The sequence below is a fragment of the Lynx rufus genome, unplaced genomic scaffold (assembly GCF_022079265.1).
Source record: "Lynx rufus isolate CCGP_SWC_20201006 ecotype Redwood Valley unplaced genomic scaffold, mLynRuf1.p SCAF_4, whole genome shotgun sequence".
Lineage (NCBI taxonomy): Eukaryota > Metazoa > Chordata > Mammalia > Carnivora > Felidae > Lynx > Lynx rufus.
The window spans coordinates 162,684,016-162,698,455 of record NW_025814856.1 but is presented as its reverse complement, the minus strand read 5'-3'; the positions used below and the strand labels follow the sequence as shown (position 1 = coordinate 162,698,455).

Genomic DNA, 14,440 nt, shown 5'->3' with positions numbered 1-14,440 from the left:
TGTGCGTGCATGCACACACACATTCCCTCTTTCTCACTAACTTCTGAGAATTCCTGCTTTGCAGAAAGTTTAGAGAAAATACTACTTTTTCCCTCCTGAGTTTATTCTTAGCCTACTTCAAGTAGGCATTTCGTCACCTTCTTTACAAGTCTTGGCACAGCAGATGAGTGAAGTTCCCTGGCTCTTCTTCAGTTCTTAATGACTACGGTACTTTGCTCAGTGTCAATAAATATGTGATCGCTTGGGTGCCTGAGTTAGCTACTCAACAGTTCTACTGCGACAGGTGTCCAGGGCTTAGAAACTCTGTGCATGCAGAAGACAGGTTTTGTGTTGGTAAATTAACAATCGCAGTGTGTTCTCTTGAATCCTCCCGACGGGCGTCACTTCAACTTTTAAGTGTGGATTTGATTACTAAAAATGGTCAAAATTCATTCCAAATGAAGTCCGGTGCTCCTACAGAGTTAATACTGGTTTTCCTAAATGCGACAAATAAGGTGTGAAACCCCGTATTATTGTTAAAGCCGAGCCGGTAAGGACATCACCAAGATCACTTTTCGTTCTTCATCAAACTGCTAGTGTCACGATACGAGTCAGGGTACACTGCAGGCACCAGAACGGATCCCATCTGGGCTCGTCCGGTATGCTGACAGTGTGTCACACACCCGGTCTCTCTGGCCAGAGCCCGCAGTGGGCGCAGCAGAGAGAATGCGGCTTTTCCCGCGGCCTCTAGAGGTCCTACCGACTGCGATCAGTCAGAACTTTTTCAACCACCGTGCCCATAGCCTTACTTCCTACGAAATTAGGACGGCCCGTTGTGGATTCAGTGACCCTTTATGAATCTCCGATCCACAGCTCCCTGCTCCAGTAAAGCAGGCTAACTGCTCATTTCCAGTCCAAGAATTCACTTTCTTGTTCTAGGATCTTCTAAACTTGCAGGCACATTAGAATCGCGTGGGGGGGGGGGGACTTAAAAAAAAACAAAACACCCAGGCTCCACCCCAGGCAAATTAGACCATGCCAGGGTGGGCCCTGGCACAAATTTATTTTTTAAGGTCCCCGGCTTCGTCTCACGTTCAGCCGAGATCAAAACAGTGTGCCTGTCTCCGCCTTACAGGATCACCCTGTGGCAATGAGCATCCCGAATTAGTACTTATTGGCTAATAAACATGGGACTGATTGAACTGTTCTTGTCCATTGTTTTTATCCTGCTGTTTACTCAGTGAGCTTGGCTTGTAGATATTGTTTTCCTTACACAATTTTTTTACAACTACAATTCAACGCCAAGAACTGCCGTGTGTAGACTGCTTTCTGTACTTCCTGGATTTTGAATTCAGCCTGTGTAGCCCGGTCTCTCCAGTAATGTGCCCGCCTTTCTAATTTGTTACAATTCCTCATATACATAAAGCTGGTTATCTGGCATCAGTTGCTGGTAGAAGTGAACGCATTATACAGATAGGTCTGACACTTTCTGCACCAAGCTTTGTTTTCAGTCTCTGCTCACACATACCGTTCTTCCCACTGCTTCCCAAATTGCCGTCTCGGGCCAGCTTCTCCCCAGCGCAGGCAGGCAGACTGGAAGCGAAGAAACAACCGCTGCCTGGCCTTGAACGAAAAGATGCACCAACAACATCCAGGAAATTGTTTAACTGGTCAACAAGTAATTCTGCATCGATGTCAACACTTTCTTAGGCCTGCGGTATGTTTCAAAGTGCTTTCAAAGACCTTTCCTCATTTGAGTGACCTATGTAAAGTTAGTAAAGTGGGCATTATCCTCATACTAGGAATGAGAAAAGCAAAATGAGATTCAAACTCTGGCCTCCTGACTTCCTTTCCAAGAACTTTTTCATTACGATAAGCCTTATTCTTATAAAAGCATTATAGATGCTGGACATGAAGTATTTTACATTACAAACACGGGGAGGAAGAACCCACTTTCCAAAAAGAACCACTGAATGGCCCCAGCACCCTAGATCCATCATTGTTATTTCGGTATGCCTTCTTTTTGTCTTCCTGTGCTTTAAGTAAAATGCAGTCAAATGTGTACTGTGTATTTAAAACAAAATGTTATAGTTTTGCTGGAATTTTGTCAGTTTGTATGGCTTTGGAGTAATTATAATACGGTTAGAATAGGAGTCTACGAATGCATACCTCTCCAAGGTGTTTTATTCTACTGTGTCAGATGCAATCTCTCAACAGGGCAGAATCTGGGGAGAAACCAGACAAGGAAAACAGGACCCAGATGTAAAATGTTTAAATTCCACGATTTTGGAGTTGGAAGAACCATCGTGTTCTGTCTGCATATTAGAATTAGGAAGATGAGACCTACAAATTAAGTGGCTTGCTCCCTATCAAGTAAACAGTGTTCAGCTAGGCCAGAATCCCGTTTTTAACTCCTGCTCAGGTGGTCTTTCCACTGGATGATTATGCACTGAACACCCATGTCCCTATCAGCACGTGGCCCGTGAGGGATACGAAACAGGATATGGCCTGTGTTCTTGGTTATTAGCTCACTTTTTAGACCAGTTTCAAGATTTTACAGTAAATAATGGCTTTGCCATTAAAGCCACATAGCTCAATGAGACTTTATCAAATATTTCAAATGTACCTGGCAGTTTTTGAGAGCATTGCAGCACACTGCTTCTGAGGCTTCTCTGATTGGGCCGTATCTCTCTGCCTCCTTTAGTGGTTGATTGGCCCTAGGGGTGAAATACTTTTTTGTTTTGAAGAGACAACATGACCTAGCTGACAGAAGTCATTGTGTATGCGTATATATAGGATCATGGCCAGAGTTACACATTTGAAAAGAAACTAGAGCGGGGCCAGAAAGGGAGGAGTTAACACCTTAGAAGGTAAGAGATTGCTCATGTTGCAAGATACATAAATAGTACCTTCTAGTTCCCTTATGGTAGGGACAATAAGCTCTGGTCTCTTAAAGTCCTAATGAAGTAGACATCTTTGAAACAGAGACTGTCCCCTGTCCTGGTGGTGCCAGAAATACAACCCTGTGCCACCGTTTGCCCATTCCCAGGCCCACAGACCCTGGTGCAGGAAGCACAGGACATTTCCTCCTGACCACAGCTGACTGAACCAAGATGAGCGTGCAGCCCAAGGGCAGCCAATCCAAGGGTTGGCTGGAAACCTGTGTGACCTGGTATAGAAAAGGGAGCTGGGCCACATCGCAGGCTTTAGAATCTGAAGGAAAAACAAAAGAATCAGAGCCACGTGGGGTCAAGGTACACAGAAACCTGTGGGAACCAGGAGGTACAGGAAAGACAGAATACAAGAACAGGTTAAACAGAAGCAAAAGACAGCAGTCAAAAAGCTGAGACATCACGCAATTAAATGCTTCCGTAGAGCAGCCCAGACTTAGGATCGTCTCTCCAGTCGGTCCCGTAACCTTTCTGGATAGTTTCCATACTGACCCCTGTGTTGGCAGGCTCTGAGCTAAGCACTTCACACAGGCTTCCTTTTCCTCTAAGCCCCAAACCCTCTTGAGACCTAGATGTCATTCCATTTTACAGATAAGGAAACTAGGCTCATGATGGTTACATAGCATATGTTATGATATTTCTGATGATGCTAGGACTTGAATACAGGTCTGACTCAGAGTCTGTGCCTATTAAGCTCTACTAACCCACGTGTGTCCTTCAGTTAAGGCGCTGTGCACTTCCCCCTCCCCCTCCTCCCCTCCCTGCCAGTTTGACCTAACTTGAGGTTCTTTTGCTTAAAGAACCTGGTACTTCCCTACTCAAAGGATGTCCTATGTATAGACCCTGTGAGTTTGTAGAGTTAACGGAACAGGGTCAAAGCATCCACCAAACACACAGAAGAAACCTATCTGATGATAACAGAGTTCCTCATCTATAAGAGCCATTTGGGAAAAGACTTGCTTTGACTCATTGCTATTGAGCAGCCCTCAGACAGCTTTTTGTTGTCTAAGAAGCTTCAATATGGGGTGGAAGGTGGGGGGGAAGGACCAGGGCGTTCTGACTCTCCTCGGAGAAAACCTGAGCAGAAACTGGGTTCTCCATCCCATTTGTTATGAATAAAGGAACCCGGGTCCTTTATTATCAACAAAGTTTTTGCGGACTGAGACAGTGGACGTTTGTTATTCCCCAGTAAGCAGCCATCCGATCTCATCCTGGTTGAGATGGGCATGGTCACCCAAGTCTTTCCAAAACGCTCCAAAAAGCAGCCCAGCAGTCTCCCACTGGAACCTTGCAGTCTTATTTACGTAAAGCACTGCTCTAGCCAGAGCCCAGCTACCGTGTTTCCAATATTAAATATCCAGCAGAGGGGCGCCTGGGTGGCGCAGTCGGTTAAGCGTCCGACTTCAGCCAGGTCACGATCTCGCGGTCCGGGAGTTCGAGCCCCGCGTCAGGCTCTGGGCTGATGGCTCAGAGCCTGGAGCCTGTTTCTGATTCTGTGTCTCCCTCTCTCTCTGCCCCTCCCCCGTTCATGCTCTGTCTCTCTCTGTCTTAAAAATAAATAAACGTTGGAAAAAAAAAATTAAAAAAAAAATATCCAGCAGAAAGGACCAGAGTCTTCTTTCACTTTCTAGACAAGCAATCAACTTCCATTTATTTTCACACCTGTGGCTGAAACAGAGGCTCATCTAATGGTGACGATGAAAAACTTGGCAAGCAAAGAGTGAATCTGGTTAGAGTCAGTATCTGGATCTACTCCAAGTGGATATGCCTATTTGTACGTGACAGACCTCTTAGCCCAGGGGCAGACTGACGGAGAGCACATTTCTGGGTTCTCGTCTTTCCTATCTTGCCTGGTCATGACAACCAATCCTCAGCTACTTCAACTGCAGTTAAATGGTCTCTCTCAAGAGCCCTCGATGGACCAAGTTTCTCCACACTCTGAAACCTTTCTGTTGGACTTAAGTTTTCCACCGATACATTTATGCATCCGCTCAGGAATCTTAAGCAAACAAACTCTAGAGCTGGCCCGGAGTTCTACCTGTTAGAGGATCGGTGCAGGGAAAGGAGACCAGAACGCACAATTGAAAACCCCTGGTGTGTATGGGGCTGAGGATTAGAACACGGACTTCCATCTTTCTGGCATGGCCCTGCCCATTCCCTGTCATTCAGCTTCATGGCTATTGCCATGGCATTTGAACCACCTCATTGATATCTGAACCGTGTTCAACTTCTTGCCAGAGTGTGGGTCCCTGCTGACTACAGTTCCTTGCAGAAAAGACTGTGGGATGTATATGTAGCATTTCAACCCACAGGTCTCTCTCATTAACAAGCTCTGTACCCTCGTTAAATCTTTGAGTAGAGAGTTTCTGACGTTATCTAGACCAGCACCACACCTAATGTAGGGATCCCTTTCTAGCACACCCAGGCAAATATTCAAATCCTTCCAGAAAAGGGAACTCACCACCTAAAGGTAGTGCTTTGATTCTTGTCCCCTTTAATGAGGAGACAAGGTTCAAACCAGAGCTGGATCTCACACCAAGTTCCTAGTAGGTCACCAGTGAAGCTGGAACCCTGGCTTTGGGAGCCCCAGAGCCCCTACATTTACCTATAGTATTGGTCTAGATTCTAACTAGAAAGCACTAATCCCAATATGCTGGGGTTCTTTTCATCAGTTGTCCTGGTTTGTTCTACACTGGATTTTCTCATTGCCTTCAGACTATAAGTTATGGCAGGGAATCGGGTCTCACACTCATTCTTAGGTCTCCCGCGATCCCTGGTATTGTGAATGCCACAGAGCAGATGTTTCATAAATGCAATTGTCCTCTAAGGGCAGCATGTTCAGACAGAGCCTTCCCAGGAGCAAAGCTAGCCAGGGCAAAACCTTTTTCCTAGTGTGTTTATGCATAGCTAGGCTGGGTGAAGGCTGGGCTAGGTGATAAGGGAAAAATGGGTGCCTCCCTTATCATTTCATCAAGAAACTGTCCTAAGTACTTGCAGACCTTGTTTCCAGGCATCTGAGAAAGATTCAGGGGAAACAAGAGAGGGTAGGAATCAACAGCGTTACAGCCCAAGACTTAGGGCAGTCTCTCCCACCTCAGGCTCCCAGCCGGAATAAAATAAATCGAGTTTGGTCAAGTTTCAACAAGAACGTCTCTGCTTGGATTTGGGGGGATCTTATTTGGCTTCACCTGGAGAGAAGCCAGAGTTAGAGATAGAATTTTGGCAGAAGAAATGAACCACGAGTTTTGTTAGTTTCTTTGTTAATTTCACTTTTTTTCCTTCCACCAGCCTCATCATTTTGCAGATGAAAATTTGCAGTCTGTACAGGGAAAGGGACTTATGTCCCACTGCAAAGCCACTTAGTAGCAGGACCACACTCCGATGCCCTCCTCTGACTGAATGATCTTGAGCACATGGGAGCCAAGGTCCCTAAAAGCAGAACAGGCAAGAAGGGGCTGTCCTTGTCTGTACTGGTGCTTGGTGCTCAGGGACCCACAAAGCCCTTCAGTCTGCCCACTGCCAATGGGGAGAGCCGGAAGGGGCGCGCAGACACGGGTAACTCAAGAAAGCTGCAGGAGAGCACCATCATCTCACTACTGAGGAAAGGAAAGCTGAGAGCCACGGGCACTTTCTGAAACTCCGTAACGCTTCTGGAAAGCGCCGTGATCTTTTCTGCTGATGACTGTCAAGAAGATGAGACAGCAGGAACGGAAAAACCAGCTTATTAGCTTGGAAATAAGGAAAATCTGACATAACTTTTTATGTCATGGTTCAGGCACAAATTTCAGGCTGTTCTGTCATTTCTCTGGGCTCTCTAGATTTTAAAGCTGGGGCTAAGGACACTGCTCCCGCTTTTTTAACCAGGACCTCCACAAAGGCTCCTAGCAGTTTAAATGCCAATAAGAGCCTGAACTCTTCAAATCAAACTATTCAAAGTTAGGAACTGTTCTCCTTAAGAAGCTTTTAAAGTCAGGCTTCTTGCTTCCCCGATATTAAACAAAACGTATTAGAAGAATTAATCTAGGAAACCTAGGAAGGCAGTCTTGAATTCTCATCTCGGGAGAGGCAGTACATCAGCACAGGAGCAGGTTTTAGCTGGTATCAGGAAGGGGCGCACGCGACCCAGGCTCCAGCACTCCCTCCTAACAACCATCTCACCATCAAGGAATTAACCAGAGGTTCGGTGAGACATTCTCATGCCTCAGGATGGGCTTCGAACTTTGGAGGCTCTTCCTACCTAGAGCCACAATCATTATTACCTTACGACCCTGTGATGGATTACCAGAGGACAAATCTTGCTTCCTAACCTCTCTGCAACATTCGTACCTAACATTCTTATACAACTTCTGCTTAGGTAATACTTTTGAAACGATCGGGATGCTGGGTCCCTTTCCAGGTCTTTCTGGGTTTCAAAGTGTGGTGTTCTTGTAATGTTGTCAAGTTCCAAATTCCGGCGTGTCTGTAGTCAAGTGTGTAAGATCCCAAACTCACGGACGTGCCACACGGCGATCACCGCGGAGGGCCCAGGGGCCAGCGGGCACGGAGAACCGCGAAAGGAGCGAGATTTACAAAACTCCCCCTCCGCTCCCTTCCCCGTACCACTGACTGGTCTCTAGACCTTCGGTGTTAACGCCCAGGCCAGAAGTCTCCAGCCCAGTTAGGAGCGGCCCCGGGGGGTCGGGCGGCTGTCCAGAGGGGTCGCTGTCGCCCGCACAGCCCCCGCTGTGGCCCGAGCGCAGGTGGTCCTTGAGCGTCTGCTTGTAGCGGAAGCTCCTGCCGCAGTAGGCGCAGGGGTAGGGCCGCTCGCCCGTGTGGATGCGCTGGTGCTTCATGAGGTGGTGCTTGCGGATGAAGCTCTTGCCGCAGTGCGCGCAGCTGAAGGGCCGCTCGCCCGTGTGCAGCCGCCGGTGGTTCAGCAGGTGCTCCTTGCGCATGAAGCTCTTACTGCAGTCAGTGCACGGGTAAGGGCGCTCGCCCGTGTGGATCATCTGGTGGCGAATCAGGGCCGAGTGGCCATTGAAGTCAATGCCGCACTGGGGGCAGGAGAAAGGCCGCTCCTGCGCGTGCCCCCGCTGGTGCAGCAGGAGGCTGATTTTCAGGCTGAAGCTCCGGCCGCACTGCGCGCAGCGGAAGGGCCTCTCGCTCGCGTGCGCTCGCCGGTGGCTGGTGAGCCGGGCCTGGTCCGCGAAGCGCTTGGGGCAGTCGGGACAGGGGAAGGGGCGCTCGGTGCTGTTATGGACCCGGAGGTGGTAGGTGAGTCTTGACGGGTGAGTGAAAGTTCTGGCGCAGTGCGGGCAGGTGGGGGGCGTGTCACTGGCGTGGGGCTGGGAGCTGCTGCTGAGGTCGGCCTGCTGGGGAAAGTGCTTAGGGCACTGGGCACAGGCCAAGGGGTGCTCACCTGTGTGGCTACACTGGTGGGTCAGCAACATGTCTTGGCTGAGGCTCTTGCCACAGTGGTGGCATGAAAATACCTGTTCCCCGGCCGGAGGCGGCAGGGGGTAGCTGCCCAACTGCGTGAAAGTCACTTGTCCCTCAGAGGCTTCGGCCAGGTCGGCGGCTGGACGTCCAAAAGGTGCCATGGACGCAGACGGCTGGCTTTTGAAAGCCACATCGGAAAAAGCGTCCTTCGCTGCCGGTGGTGGAGAAGAGAAGGTGACGGGAACCTCGGGGCACAGGGAGGCTCGGGCAAGGCCTTCAGCTTTGATGACAAGCTCCTCATCTGAAAGAAAGGACTCAGGGTCACCCCTGTCAACAGCCGTCTGATGGCAACTCCCGGTACAAGGCCTAAAAATGACACATTCATCTACTCTTACTTCTCTTCGGTCGGCCAGATAAATGCTTCATGACTATTAGCTCTCTTTACTTTGCCTGAAAATCCAGTCCACATTTCTGGCTCTGAATCTTTGCTCATTCTGCCCTCCCTTTTGTAGCCTCCATCCATCTCTTCCCATCTTCCCAAATCACACCCGACCATGTCACGCCAATCTCGCAAGGCCCAATTCCGGCTTCACAACTGGCTAGAGGCCGCAACTAAACACCTAAACGAAACTAATGGATCTTCTCCAAACTCCTGATTTCTCTTATAGAAGTCATCCACCCCACTCACCCTGGAGACTTAACAGTGGGCATGCCCAGTCCTGGGGCGTGGGGGGGGGGGGTGTCCGATATAAATATCTGGAAGAGCACCAACTGGTATTTTTTATTTGTTTCCTAGAGTCTAATGGAACACAGGGCATAAAGATATTTAAAACAGGCTGCATCAAGTCATATATATGAATGGGTTCCTTCTGACCTTGGGATTCTCTTCTACAATTCAGATGGCAAAATACAGATGGTGCTAAATCTCTGGGAAGGAAGCTATTTGCTGCTTCTGCCATCACTTTGTCCCACGGGAGAGCTTTGTCAACACTTGCGCCTCTCCAAGGACATTCTTGTCTCTATGGCTCATCTCCTCCCCCCGTTTTTGTTCTATCCTTTCTACACAATCCTCAGATGGTCTTCGGTCTTTCCTCATCCTCCTACTTTTGGTCCATCCTGTGGGCACTTATCTTTCTCCCTCTAACAAATCGACTTTGTCTTTACACTTAAAAGGGTGTGTTTTCACACGTAAAATTCATCTTACTTTGATTTCATTATTTCTCACCTACTTGAGTGTGTCCTTTTCCCCCTTTCCCCAGTCTTCTTCCCCGTCCTTGCCTCCACAACACCCCCCCCCCGCCCCCCACCTGCTGCTTCCTCAGTCAGTCCTGGCCTGAGCAGAATCTGGACGGGGGCATCTCCCGAGTCCTCACTCACCGGCATAGGCACCCTTGTGCGGGTCGCTCTCCTTAGCCTCCTGTGGGGCCCCAACCTGGGGTTCTTCCTCTTGTTTGATCCAAGACAGAATATCTGATGTTGAAATGCCAGGCTCTATTTGTGGGGAAAAGAGAATGGCCTTCAGAGCTTGACTCCAAAAGTGAAAATGATCGGGTTGGCTTGTTGAACACTATGTTTTGCCCAAATATTTATCTCCAACTGGAAAACCAAAACTAAACCAGCCTTTGAAAAAAAAGGCATACATCTAGAGAACCTGATTTATGTATTTTTACATGGTATACTGAAACCTATTTTTTTTTATTTATTTAGTAAACTTTCACTCGTGGCCCCAAGATCAAGAGTCAAATGCTCTGTCGACTGACCCAGCCAAGCATCCCTTGATTCACTATTTTCATTTTTTTTCAATACAGTATGAGTGCCCTAGGCACACCCACATTTCTAGAATACTTTTTAAGTTTATTTATTTTGAGAGAGAGGGCAAGTGAGGAGGGAGGGAGGGAGGAAGGGGGGGGAGAGAGAGAGGGAGGGAGGGAGGGAGGGAGGGAGGGAGGGAGGGAGGGAGGGAGGGAGAGAGAGAGAGACAGAGAATCCCAAGCATGCTCCACACTGCCAGCAGGGAGCCCGACACAGGGCTCAAACCCACACACTGTGAGATAGTCATGACCTGAGCCAAAACCAAGGTTGCCCGCTTAACCGACTGAGCTACCCAGGTGTCCCTCACTACTTTCATTTTAAAACAAATCAGTTTTTGCCTTGGAGAGGACACCCTGACATAATCTAGAATCAGTAGTGCTTTCATTTTGTTAGCACGCTAACTTCCAAAATGTTTTCACCTTCTCTCACAGCTTTGTAATGAAATAATAAAGTAGGGAATATTTCCTCCATTTCGATAGAGAGGGCCCCCAGAGGTTAAATAAATTGCCAGTAAGGAAGTATGTATGGTGAAATGCCATATTATCAAAGGTCTGCTTTAAAATGTAGCAGGAAAAAGGCAGAAGAAACAAGATTGACCAACAAGTTTTTCTTAGATGTTAATTAAAAAACAAATACATTCCCAGAATTACAAACTTAGGCCTATTTAAACACAGATCTGACTCCTCAGAAACATACTTTTCAGATTCTCAGTTCTAGGCTCTAAAAGATCATAGTACTTTAAAAAATTAAAAAAAAATTTTTTTTAATGTCTATTTATTTTTGAGAGAGAGAGAGCAAGCAGGGGAAGGACAGAGAGAAGGAGACACAGACTCTGAAGCAGGCTCCAGGATCTGAGCTCTGAACTGTCAGCACAGAGCCCGATGCAGGGCTTGAACCCACGAACCATGAGATCATGACCTGAGCCAAAGTCAGATGCTTAATCGACTGAGCCACCCAAGCGCCCCTAAAAATATTTTTTTAATGTTTATTTTTGAGAAAGAGACAGAGTGTGAGCGGGGGAAGGGCAGAGAGAGGGAGACACAAAATTTGAAGCAGGCTTCAGGCTCTGAGCTGTCAGTGGAGCCCGATGCAGGGCTTGAACTCACGGAACGCGAGATCATGACCTGAGCCGAAGTTGGATACCTAACCACCTGAGCTACCCAGGTGCCCCAAGATCATATTACTTTTGCCTATTAAATGATACAGCTCATTGTTCCCTGAACCCCCAGGAGAGGGAAGAATAGTATTTCCAAGTCCCTCAGGCCTAGTGGATTCTTCTGGAAAGAAAAAAAGAACAGCCTCCAAACGCTTTGCACATAACATGCCTCATTTGGTCAGTACAGAAACAGCTGTGCTTGCTATTTGAGCCAAGACCTATATGGCCTTTTTTGGCCTAAAAGGACAAGCTGGCAAGCTGAGAAGGTACAGAGAGCAAATTCAAACTATACTATTTCTCAAAAAAGCCCTGTAGGTAGGTTCTGGTTTTATTTGTAGCAAATGAGCAGAACTCACTGTTCTGCCCAGTGCCTTTAAAATCAGTTAGAGTCCACTGAAATTTGGTGTGCCTAAAGCAGAAATATGAGGTGGACAAGACTAAGGCCCCAAAGACTCTCAGGTTATGCAGCAAGACCAGGAAAATACAGGTTCTAGTGCGCACAGCAGGTTGCCTTTCCAACTTCCTGCTTTAAACTACAGGCTGAAATGTACTAAACATAGTCCAACCATATCTTTTTTTCTTCCAGATTTTATACCCACACACATATATGGAAAAGAGCAGGAGGGGACAGACTAGGTGTAACAAAGAGGGTCTTTTTACAGACATCCAGAGGATGAACTATTCATCAAAACTACGAGACTTTTGGGGCGCCTGGGTGGCGCAGTCGGTTAAGCGTCCGACTTCAGCCAGGTCACGATCTCGCGGTCCGTGAGTTCGAGCCCCGCGTCGGGCTCTGGGCTGATGGCTCAGAGCCTGGAGCCTGTTTCCGATTCTGTGTCTCCCTCTCTCTCTGCCCCTCCCCCGTTCATGCTCTGTCTCTCTCTGTCCCAAAAAATAAATAAATGTTGAAAAAAAAAATTAAAAAAAACAAAACTACGAGACTTTTAAAACAGTGCTTTAGAAACCTCTAAATGTGATTCAAGTGGTTTTGACTTTTTTTTTTTTGCGGGGGGGGGTGTGTGTGTAATATATTTGATGAGTTTCAATCCATTGCTCAAATTGTGCCTTCTTTGGCCAATGGGAGCCTCTTCAGAGCGGCTCCATGTCTTTTCATATCATGAGACATCTAGTTTCTTCCATTTCTGGCATGACAGACTATCCCAGGTTCATCCTGGACATTTCCTGTTCCACGCACACAATCACTGATCCGAGAAACAGAATTTAGAGACCGCAATCTGGATGATGAGGATGCCAACAGTTAACAGGTTGTTGTTACTTCTCTTTTCAATGGACACAGCTATTGAAATACATACCTTTTAGAAAAAATGTCATGAGTTTACATTCATATTCATGATTCATGTAAGATTACACGGCTTTCATTAAATCCTTTCATTTTATACTTGTATCTTTTCTCCCTTACCTTGAAAATTTTGGTTCCTAATGACATTAATATAATCTTTGCTTTATCTGAAGACGTGTGTCAAAATAATAGCAATGTTATAAACAAAAATAATGAACTCGATTTGAGATTATTTTGTGACTCTTTTATATATCCTCTAGGGATATATAGTTAAAATATTATGTTTTATTTATTAAAAAACTTTTTTTTAATGTTTATTTGTTTTTGAGAGATAGAGACAGCACATGAGTGAGGAGGGGCAGAGAGAGAGGGAAACAGAATCCGAAGCAGGCTCCGGGCTCTGAGCTGTCAGCACAGAGCCCAATGCAGGGCTCAAACCCATGAAACACCAGATCATGACCTGAGCCGAAGTCGTATGCTTAACCAATTGAGCCACCCAGGCACCTCAAATATTATGTTTTAAAGCCATTTGAAAGAAATCTATTTTATGTATTTATGTCACACATGAATTATATAGTTTAATTATGTCAGCCTATGCTTTTTAAATTCTAATTGTTTTTTTTAATTATATAAAATAATTACAAGGTAGTGCGCTTGGGTGGCTCAGTCAGTTAAGCGTCCGACTTCGGCTCCGGTCATGATCTCACAGTGTATGAGTTTGAGCCCCGTGTCAGGCTCTGTGCTGACAGCTCAGAGCCTGGAGCCTGCTTTTAATTCGGTATCTCTCTCTCTCTCTCCCTCTCTCTGCCCCTCCCCTGCTCACGCTCTCTCTCTCAAAAATAAAGATAAAACATAATGTACAGAGATCTTTCTCATTCCTTTCTAGAGCTGTACTAGGTAGCTATACCATTGTTTATTCAAGAGTCCCCTACTGATGGGTATTTGGATTCTGTCCAATCTTTTGTTAGCAGCTAACCATAAAAGTTATGGAAGGGTAAAAAAACAACCCAGTTCTCCACTTTATTAAAACCCACTGGCGCCTGGGTGGCTCAGTCGGTTAAGCGTCCGACTTCGGCTCAGGACATGATCTCACAGTCCATGAGTTTGAGCCCCGTGTCAGGCTCTGTGCTGACAGCTCAGAGCCTGGAGCCTGCTTCGGATTCTGTGTCTCCCTCTCTCTCTGCCCCTCCCCTGCTCATGCTCTGTCTCTCTCTGTCTCAAAAATAAATAAAAACATTAAAAAAAATTAAAAAAAAAAACCCACTGGCTAAGTATATCTTCACTGAACTTGGGAAATCGTAGGAAGCCAACCTTTCCTGTGGAATAATGATGCTAAAAGTTCCTGTGGTCATTTAGCTAGATCAGTACAACTAAGGACATACTGATTTTGTTAAATAATTCGGTCTCGGCACTCCAGTCACAGAATGCAAAGAATACTGTGGTACGTCCTATGCTGGAGTGGGAGTGGTGGGAGTGTAGCCGGAGAACCTTTTGGACCCGAAATGAAAGGAGCAGAACATGAATACTGTGATGGCCTGAGACAGAAACCTGCATGGTCACAGTGTGGCAGCTGCCGGCCGGGCCACCACAACTTTCAGAGCAAATTCCTCACAGGCCTGCAGAGCCCCAACAGTGGATACTTACAGAAACATAAAATGAAAGTCAAATCGTGGGTTCATGCAAGCAGCAGGCTTTGGAAAAGCCAGAGAATAGAGAAAACCTGAATAGCAATGAGGAGGAAGTCAAAAAATGCTGAGGTTCTAGGTCTGAGAGGTAGTTAAAAATAGAAAAGCTGATCACAAGAAAATATAAAAATTTAATGTC

General features: G+C 46.6%; 1 protein-coding gene across 2 annotated transcripts in view; it reads right to left on the bottom strand.

Moving 5' to 3' along the window:
• Positions 1-4,455: 4,455 nt before the first annotated feature.
• ZNF398 (zinc finger protein 398) overlaps positions 4,456-14,440 on the bottom strand; it is a 29,962-nt gene continuing 19,977 nt past the window's right edge. For both annotated transcript variants that reach the window (XM_047096288.1, XM_047096287.1), the window contains 2 exons: positions 9,726-9,839; positions 4,456-8,649 (listed from right to left, as the gene is read on the bottom strand). In XM_047096288.1, coding sequence (XP_046952244.1) covers positions 7,496-8,649; positions 9,726-9,839 — 1,268 coding nt within the window. In that variant the 3' untranslated portion in view covers positions 4,456-7,495. The remainder of the gene's footprint in view (positions 8,650-9,725; positions 9,840-14,440) is intronic.